The 10,012-nt window shown below is 34.5% G+C and overlaps 1 protein-coding gene across 1 annotated transcript; it reads left to right on the top strand.

Annotated features, from left to right (window-relative positions):
* The first annotated feature begins 5,689 nt into the window (after window positions 1-5,689).
* On the top strand, window positions 5,690-9,581 carry LOC111909225 (potassium transporter 4). Its single transcript, XM_042900696.2, has 10 exons — window positions 5,690-5,790; window positions 6,184-6,257; window positions 6,418-6,655; window positions 6,756-7,001; window positions 7,076-7,132; window positions 7,249-7,509; window positions 7,641-7,693; window positions 7,787-7,901; window positions 8,053-8,307; window positions 8,392-9,581. The coding sequence occupies exons 2-10, from the start codon at window positions 6,225-6,227 to the stop codon at window positions 9,459-9,461; spliced, it is 2,328 nt and encodes a 775-aa protein (XP_042756630.1). The 5' UTR covers window positions 5,690-5,790; window positions 6,184-6,224; the 3' UTR covers window positions 9,462-9,581.
* The last annotated feature ends 431 nt before the right edge of the window (window positions 9,582-10,012 follow it).

Raw genomic sequence — 10,012 nt, 5'->3', positions numbered from 1 at the left:
GCTTAAACAATTTCAATGACGACTTTTATTCATTATTGTTGAAACTTTTGATTTGCTCAAATTGTTTCATAGTGAAGATTGAAATACAACTTAATGAGATCAATCATTAACCTTTCGTTGTGATAAAGAAAATAAGTTTTGGAAACCAAGTCTTCTTGGAACATCTTAGAAGTTCTGGAATCGATTTACAATCCATTCCATCAAAAACACTCATGGTTCTTGTGGCACATGATCACCTGGTCACTTGGATCTATATTTTGATGTTCGAGGTAGCCTTCGTATTCTCTAATGAGATAAGGTCACCTGGCTACTAGCAGAATGTAGATAATACAAGTTTTTGAAAAGGATAAAAATAGATCGTTCAGTGTATTATATGTTGATTTTAAAAGAACTATTTACTTTATAAATTTTTAGAATCATGCTCACTACAACAAATATATATATATATATATATATATATATATATATATATATATATATATATATATATATATATATATATATATATATATATATATATATATTCCAACCAAACAAGTGAATTAAATACTTTCATTAGAATAAGGATGTAATGGTTTATCCTTACCTAAAATGTATGGAGTTATAGAGTGTAACACTGTAAATTTCCAAACAAAATTTTCATTTAGAAATCACATTAATTTCATTAACACAACCATAAAAACCCCCAATATCGAGTTATCAAAAACACATGTTCATAAATTGTTTATAACACAATCCAGGATCCTCCAAAACATATCTCCAACTCGTGTGTGTACAATCAAGTCGGTGCCTTCTCGTGATCCTGAGAAGTACCTGAAACATATAACACATAACACGGTAAACACAAATCTTATTGAGTTCCCCAAAATACCACACACATCACATTAGCCTCTCATGGCTATACTCAATAAGACCCTTCGGCCAATGTGTCTCAGTGGACCCCCCCCCCCCCCCCCGGTCCCACAACTCGGGTGGACTCTCTGGTCCTAACTCAGCAAGCTCAGCATAATACATAGTATAAATCACAAATACATAATGCAGGATATCACAATACTCAATATAAGCACACAAGACCCTCCGGTCACACAAAAACTACCACTCAAGGTAAGTATAGTGTGAAGACTCACCTCGTAAGAAATCGGATAACCTCAAACTCAAATCACCGGTCTAGCCTCCGCCTAACACATACGATAATTATATCTAATTAATAACGACTCTGAAAGAAGCTAGACTAAACCCTTATACAAACTCACGGAAGGATAAAAGACCATTTTACCCTTCCACAGCCTTAATAGTCCACAAATTGACCAAACCCTAAAAGTCAACGGCAACGCGTACGCTGCGCGTACAAGCCCTCTACGTTGGGCATACTCCTTTGCCATACATGCATCGGGGATTCTCAACCCTACGCTGCGGTACCGGGATTACGCTCAGTGTACGCCCCAGTTTTGCTCTTCCAACTCATTTGTTCTTAATCCGTTAAGACCTTAGCTCAAATCTCAGATATGGACTCCCTAGAGGCTCATACTCCATAAAGTTTGTGACTTTAAGCCTTTGCATGGCTGAAAAAGTCACAAACACCAAAACTCTCACTCTCTATTCTCAAGAATGCTCATATCTCATGCATGGGTTGGTTGAAACGTCCAAGTCTCGATTTTTATGACTCTACACCACTAAAACACTCAAAGGAGATGATAATAAAATTTGGAGCTCAATATCTCATAAAGCATCCAACGTTGGGACCAAAACCTTAAAATGGACTAAAATGATGCACAAATCAAAAGGGGTGAGCAAGATTTGAGCTTTATACCTCTAACTGAAGCTCTAACCACAGATAAGCTCAGATCCACAACCTAGACTCCCACTCCTTCCTCTTCAAGCTCCTTCTTCACTCCAAAAAAACCACAAGAGCACTTAATAGCTCACAAATGGACACACAAGCTCAAGGGACGAGAAATTAGGGTTTGAGAGGGTTGAGATCTGGGAATGGTGGCCAGAAATGAGGCCATCATGTCCCTTAAATAAGGACACACCCTTAATTAGGATTTTCACTCTGGGGTAGTACGCCCAACGTACCCTCTGGTACGCCCATTGTACTAGGTGGCTTCCACGTCAAAAACACACACATGAGTACGTTGAGCATACACACGCGTACGCCCCACGTACTCACTTACCACCTTTTCTCAAATAAAGGGCCAAACTTGACAATTACCAAAAGAATAAGGGTTAATAAGGTATACTTGGTCTTGGGATGTTACATAGAGCTTATGTTAGACAATAAGTTTAAACCACTCTAGTATCTACTAATTGCATTTATGTAGACTATCCTAAATGATTGTTTAAGATAAAGTCTCTTCTAATCCCACTAATTTTCATTCCAGAGACAAGTACTTAGAAAGTTCTTTTTCTAAGTGGGAACTATATGGAGATTTAAGAGCTAAAGAACCATACATTAAATACATCATAATTTGGAACTAGCAAGTACCGTTGTTGAATCTGCTCAATAGTTGATCAAAAACTAATAAAACACATAGAGATGCATTCATGTATGATTATCAAGTATAGGCTTGATTAATCTTCCTCGATATAGTTTAACTATAAAGAGTATGTGAGTTTTCAAAGGAGAAAACATACATGAATGAAAATCTTCTCATATTTAAGCTAACATCTCAAAGTAAGAATCTTCTTTCTTATAATATAATTACATAGTGTGATTTGATTATAAATCAAGATGACTCTAATGTTTTCTACAAATCTAATGGGAGCACAATAACATTCCTAGCCTTATATGTCGTTGACGTACTAATTCATGGAATAAGGATCTATATAGATAAATCATGGCAACTTAAAGGATTAGGTAAAATTGCATTAATTGTCAAGGATCTTAAAAAGCTTAAGATAAAGGACTCTAAGAGAGTAATCTTGTCAAGTACCACATGAAATGATTTTGAGCAAAATCCTAGTGTAAATGTTTTTGAATTAGATAATATGATAATATTCCATATGTTGCTGCAATTGGATTAATCACATATGTCATGATTATGCGTAAAGGTCAAATAAGTCGTATGTTTAGAGCATGTCGAATGATACCATTATAATTCGAGAACAAGTCATTGTGTGACTTATAGGAACATTCTAAAGTACATGCGAGAACTATAGAAATATTCCTAATATGCAGAGTATTTGAAAGAAAGTTATGTTTAAAGCTGTTACACATGTGCTAAACTTCCAAATAGATTGAGATGATTCTTAATCACAATTGGGTGTGTCCTCATTATGAATGAAGAGAAAGTTATATTGATAGGGGTTCCATGTAGATTTTAATTACAGTTACACATCAGAACTAGAGTACATTGTGGTTTGGAGAACCACAAACTAAGATGCTTAAAGTATAGTTCATTGTGACTATGAATATCTCATTACGCTAGTATTGGCATCTAAGTCATATTTAAGCATCTAATACATTCTCAACAGTTTTCTTTATATATGAGTTATATATATAAAATTGAAAATTTTTGTATTTGCAAAGTCTATACAAAATAAGTTTGTTAAATCTACTTAACAAAGATCCTTCATTAACTAAAGCATGAAAGTCTAGTTGGTGCTATAGGGCCTTGTTAATATAAGTAGATGCATTTGATTGAAATTTAGTATTTGGATATTGGAACAATAAAAGCTACATATATTGTAATGAGTTGATATATTGGATATGAGTCATTCATTAAATAATTGTCGTGTTCTATATTAGCATGTTTAAATCCTTGAATAACTAGGTTATTCTAAGTGTCCATAGTCGTTCATAGTTGTAGGAGCATCTATGAGGTAAGACTATTATGATTGGATTGGTTGATTTTCATGGAGATTAAAATAGCAAGAGCTTCTACCAACTTCGCAGGTACTTGATTAAGGGAATAAATATTGGACTTGACTCACATCAAAATCACTTTATGGATCGTCGTCAAGAGTGATTTTTTGATCAAGGTTGTATCTTTGTATTCTTAGACCTGAGATACATATTTGGGACTTGAAGTGTAAGAATTGTTGTGCTTTGACATAGTTTAACGATGTTCCATTAAAGGTAGTCATAAGGGCCATTATTAGGTATGACATGAACTACATTGATGGGCGTATGTAACCAAGATGGAATTTGTCCCTCTTATTCATTGAGAGTTAGACATCTAAGCTCTTACTAAAATTTGAACACTAAATGAGATTGATTGCGATCCATATCTCATGTTCAACATGATGTCTGAGACAAATGAATAATTTATACACACCTTTAGTAACAATTGTAGCTTAGAGATCTTGTAATTTGGTTGTTAATGAGATGACACCCTTCATATAATCATATGTTATTAGGGGCAGTAGCCCGTTGCTAGACGTCAACAACTTTCTATGTCAGTCTATAATTAATCTTGTGCAAGTGGGAGATTGTTGAATCTATATGCCCAAAAATCATTATGGAGTGATATTGTTAATAATATATGATCATGTAGGGTTACACCTTTATCAAGTTGGCATATTTTGTATATTTATTATTGATATGATTATTAACAAATAATATCAATTTTTGTATTTTAATTAGGGAATAATTATTGTTTTGTGAAAATAATAATTATAAGAAAATATAACTAGCTATTATTTTATATGGTATGAATTAATAAGTCATGCACAACCTTTTGGAGTAGTTGGATTCTTTTGTCTTTTACCTAAAAACAAAGTTTATATTCTATAAACTTTGAGTTTATAAAAATTAAAGAATTTTTCTTCTTTTACTAGGTATGGCTGAAAATATTAAAAAAACGTGGAGGTTGTTTGTCAACCTCCATGTCATGTCTCTCATGCTTCTAAAGACTAACACTACTTTAAAGTATTTTAATGTTAAGCCCTTACTTTACATTGAGTATTTAAATGAATATCTTGCATGAGTTTTGAGCTAGTTTTTTGGTATTACTTCTTCCCTTCTTTCTCTCTAAAAAATATTTGATTGTTTTTATTTCATTCTAACCTCTATAAATGGATTCTTGATGATTTGGTTTTGTTATATACTAAAAATAAACTTATTATTTTTATAACGCTTCCGTTGACCGGTTTTTATAAAAAACTAACTTATATTTTGTATCAAAACCCATAAAAAAAAGTCATCGATGATGGCAGCATGGGGGTTGCCGTTAAAGGTAGCTACGACGGTTATTCAGAGTTGGGGTTTGTCAGGGTTTTGTCTACATATTGAAGGGAGTCCAATGGAAGTGATTTCAGCAAAAAAAAATATAGAAAAAAAATAATAAAAAAACAACAATGGATATGCAATTTTTTCCAACTTTGGAGATGGTGTCCTACGATGGTTAATGGCAGAGGAAGGGATTTTGATCGGACCCTATGGGGGTTCAATCGGTGGTGGTTACGTGAAAATCCGACGATAAGAGGTAGTTATTTGATGACTTTAATGCAAGTTGGAAATTTTTTGGACCATATTCATAATTTTTTGAAAATCACGGGGATCAATTTTGCAGTTTAAAAAAGATATGTATTAATTTTATATTTTTATCGCTATGAACTAAAACACGACCAAAGTAGACATTTTAAATAAAACCATTCAGAAAATTCGAGTAGGAAAATTATTACTTACTACAAAAGAAAAATGGAATACACATTCAAACTATTTTCATACAAGTATCCCCTCTCTCTCCTCTCCTCTCTTCCATGTTGAAATTGTTCTTTTCATCTTCGATTAAATTTTCTCAACGTATGCACGGACACATTTTCCGTCTTCTTCCTCAACAATCTCAGGTTTCTCTCTTTTGCATTTCTTTAATTTCTTAACATTTCTGTAGAATACGTATGCGAAATGTCGTAATTTGATTTGGGACAAAATCCCGCCAATTCAACGACTCAAACCTCCTTATTAATTCCCCAATTTTCTCGAATCATGCAAGTTATTTTACCTTTATTTTGATCATTTTCTCAAATTTATGTTCACATCGGATTATGATTTCTAATGCATTGATATTGTTCAAATTCATGTTTTCATATGAATATTGTGATGTCATACTTATCGATACCATTACAAATGCTTACGATTTCTGTTCGCAAGAATATCTCATTGTTGTACTTCAATTTTGCTTCTGTACACATTCATTAACAAACCCGACCTAACTGAGCAATCGATTTCTGTTTATGAAGATTGGATTCATATTTTAATAGGCAGGATACTGCCGATATCAATGGAGACTCAATCTAGAACTGCAACTTCTAAGGTTAGAACACCGTCTCCTACACATTACTTTTTATCACACTGAAATATTTCAATTTAGCAGGGAGAAAGCTAAATAATCTAGTTTCCAACTACATCTAATGGTGTTTGTTCTTATGAATCTAAAATCCAACTGTCTTCACATACTATTGTTCTGGATGCAGTTTTTCTTCCTTCTTCCTCGGAATTTATTGTTAGCTTATCAAAGCTTTGGCGTTGTATATGGAGACTTGAGCACTTCACCTCTTTACGTCTACAGAAGCGTCTTTGCTGTGTCTCTAAAACACCATCAAAATCCAGAAGTTATTTTTGGGGCATTTTCCTTAATCTTTTGGGCCTTAACATTAATCCCGCTTCTAAAATACACATGTATCGTATTAAGTGCAGATGATAGTGGCGAAGGTGTGCAAAACAGTCTCTCCTCACATTCTTAAGTTAAAACAGTTGGATTATCTTATGATTCTTATCTAATTTGAGAAATGTTTAATTTGATACATTTCAGGTGGAACATTTGCTCTTTACTCACTAATCTGCAGGCATGCAAGGTTTAATTTATTGCCTAATCAACAAGCAGCTGATGAAGATCTGTCTTCTTACAAATACGGTTGTACAGGACAACCACCAGCTTCTTCCTCACTCAAACGTTTTCTGGAAAAACATAAAAAATCACGCACAGCTTTAATCTTAGTGGTACTATTAGGAGCTTCAATGGTTATTGGTGATGGTGTTATTACTCCTGCAATCTCTGGTAAATTTTATTTTAATATATAAATAATTTTTTTCTGTAACAGGTTTGATGTTTATGGTATGTTTTTATTACAGTTTTATCAGCTGTATCGGCCCTTCAAGTTAAAGGTGAAGGAGTAGCGTTAACTCATGGTAACTAATGATCGAGGTTCAAGTTTTCTCTTTATTTCATTCTTGAAATTATGGATATTGGAATAGATAAGAGTTTTTTTGTATGATTGTAATTTGTTTTCCTTTTGTTTTGATAGGTCAAGTAATAGCATTGGCATGTCTTATATTGGTGGGGTTGTTTGCTCTACAACATTTTGGTACTCACAGGGTGGCTATTGTGTTTGCACCTGTTATTATTTTATGGTTGTTTTCTATATTTGCTATTGGGGTTTATAATGTCATACATTGGAATCCAAAGATTGTGCATGCATTTTCTCCTCATTATATTATCAAGTTCTTTAGTCAAACCCGTAAAGAGGGATGGATTTCACTTGGGGGAGTTCTTCTTTCCATAACAGGTATATCCCTCTCACAACTTTAACTTAATTTTGCTTTCATGTTTTAATATTATTTAGTGTTTGCTATGAGGGAATCAGGGTTGAACTTCAATTTAAGTCAACTGGCTAACTATTAACATATTTCTGTTCAGGAACCGAAGCTATGTTCGCAGATCTTGGCCATTTTACTGCATCTTCCATAAGAGTAAGTCCTACACAATATACAATTGATATTGGTTTTTTTTTTTTTAATGATAACCAATTTATTATTAATCATCTATATATGTATTATGTGCAGCTTGCATTTGGATTTGTTGTATACCCTTGTTTGGTTGTACAATACATGGGTCAGGCTGCTTATTTGTCAAAAAACATTTCTTCAATTCCCGATAGTTTCTACAAATCTATACCCGGTGATTAGTCCTTTTACTTCAATTTATTTGTTTATTATATAACATCATACTTTCATTTCTTCACATCACAACATTATAACAATGTCATTGAAATACAAAGTAATTTCCAATTCCTTAATATGGATTATGAATTATGATCATGTTGTTGCAGAGAGGATATTTTGGCCTGTTTTTGCAATTGCTAACTTAGCATCCATTGTTGGGAGTCAAGCTATCATCACAGCCACCTTCTCCATTGTCAAACAATGTCATGCCCTTGGGTTTTTCCCCAGGGTCAAAATCGTCCACACTTCAAAACACATGTTTGGTCAAATCTATATCCCAGAAATCAACTGGATCCTCATGATTCTTACTCTTTTAATCACCATTGGATTCCAGGACACAACTCTCGTTGGAAATGCATATGGCAAGTTGAACATTTTGTAAGAAATTAAATTGAAATGAAATGAATCCTAAAGTAATATTGACTTGGTTATGTTATTGATTTCAGGGCTTGCATGCATGACAGTGATGTTCATAACAACTTTTCTCATGGCACTGGTTATAACATTCGTATGGCAAAAACACGTCATATTCGGAATCTCATTTCTTGTGTTCTTCTGGTTCATCGAAGGGGTTTACTTATCAGCTGCAATTATGAAACTTCCTCAAGGGGGTTGGGTTTCTGTTTTGCTTGCTTTTATCTTCATGTTCATCATGTTCGTTTGGTTTTATGGGAATAGAAGAAAATATAAACATGATATCCATAATAAAATCCAACTGAAATGGCTTTTGAATTTGGGACCGAGTTTAGGGATCGTTCGCGTACCTGGAATCGGCCTGGTTTACTCCGAACTCGCCACCGGAATCCCGTCGATTTTCTCCCATTTTGTAACGAATCTACCGGCGTTCCACAACGTGGTGGTGTTCATATGCGTGAAATACGTTCCGATCCCGTTTGTGTTACCGACGGAGCGTTACCTCATCGGCCGTGTTTGCCCTAGGCCGTATCGTATGTACCGGTGCATCGTCAGATACGGTTATAAAGACATCCAGAAAGACGATCGGAACTTCGAGAATCAATTGATCCAAAGCGTGGCGGAGTTTATACAAATGGAAGCGGCTGAACCTCCGTCGCCGCCGACCTCCGATACCGGATCGTTTGACGGCAGAATGGCGGTCATCAGCACCAGATCGAACTCCGGTTTAATCATCTCCGAATCGGATCCAGGTGAATCGATTATCAGACCTTCAACGCTTAGGATATTAAAATCTTCATACGACGCTGAAAATCCACAGATGAGTAGAAGACGAGTGAGGTTTCAGCTGCCGCCGTCGAGTCCGGCGATGGATCCGGCGGTGAAGGATGAACTTCTGCAATTGGTGGAGGCGAAAGAAGCTGGGGTTGCATATATAACGGGATTCTCTTACATTAAGGCTAGAAAAGCTTCTTCGATCATGAAAAAGTTTGTGATCGATGTTGCGTATTCGTTCTTGCGTAAGAATTGCAGGCGGCCGGCGGTTACGTTACATATCCCTCATATTAGCCTCATTGAAGTTGGCATGATATATTATGTTTAGACTTCAAGATTTATTCCTTTATTTTATTTTATGGTCTTATAACAACTAAAATGACCACAAAATGTAAAAGTAAAACGAAAAGTAGAAAAATACATGACATGTAATTAATATTAGCTCTAACTGAATTATTTTTAAACATAGATATGGATATATATTTCTAATTCCTATCAAAAAACATTTAAAATCTCTATAGTAGAAGATGATGTTGATGTCAGTGATGACAGTAAAAATAATGATTCTTAGTCGACAAAGTCACTTTACTTCATGATGTTGATGTAGATATGTTTAGTATGATTAATTTATCAGAATGATAGAAGACAGTCTAAAGGGAAATGAAAGTTGACGTCTAAGGCTAAACGAAATGGTTAATTTATCAGAATGATAATCATTCTCTCTATCTCTCTCTCTCTCCAAAGTCACAACATTCTTACTCCTTAATACCATTCCCCATTGCTAGTAACTTGAAGGTAGAATGATGTGGCACATTCTTACTCCATAAACACGTATGATGCATTCCGTATAGCCTAAGATATGGCTGATGTACATAATAA

The sequence above is a fragment of the Lactuca sativa genome, chromosome 1 (genome assembly GCF_002870075.4).
Source record: "Lactuca sativa cultivar Salinas chromosome 1, Lsat_Salinas_v11, whole genome shotgun sequence".
NCBI classification, from domain to species: Eukaryota; Viridiplantae; Streptophyta; class Magnoliopsida; order Asterales; family Asteraceae; genus Lactuca; species Lactuca sativa.
This window is presented reverse-complemented; position numbering and strand designations above follow the sequence as displayed.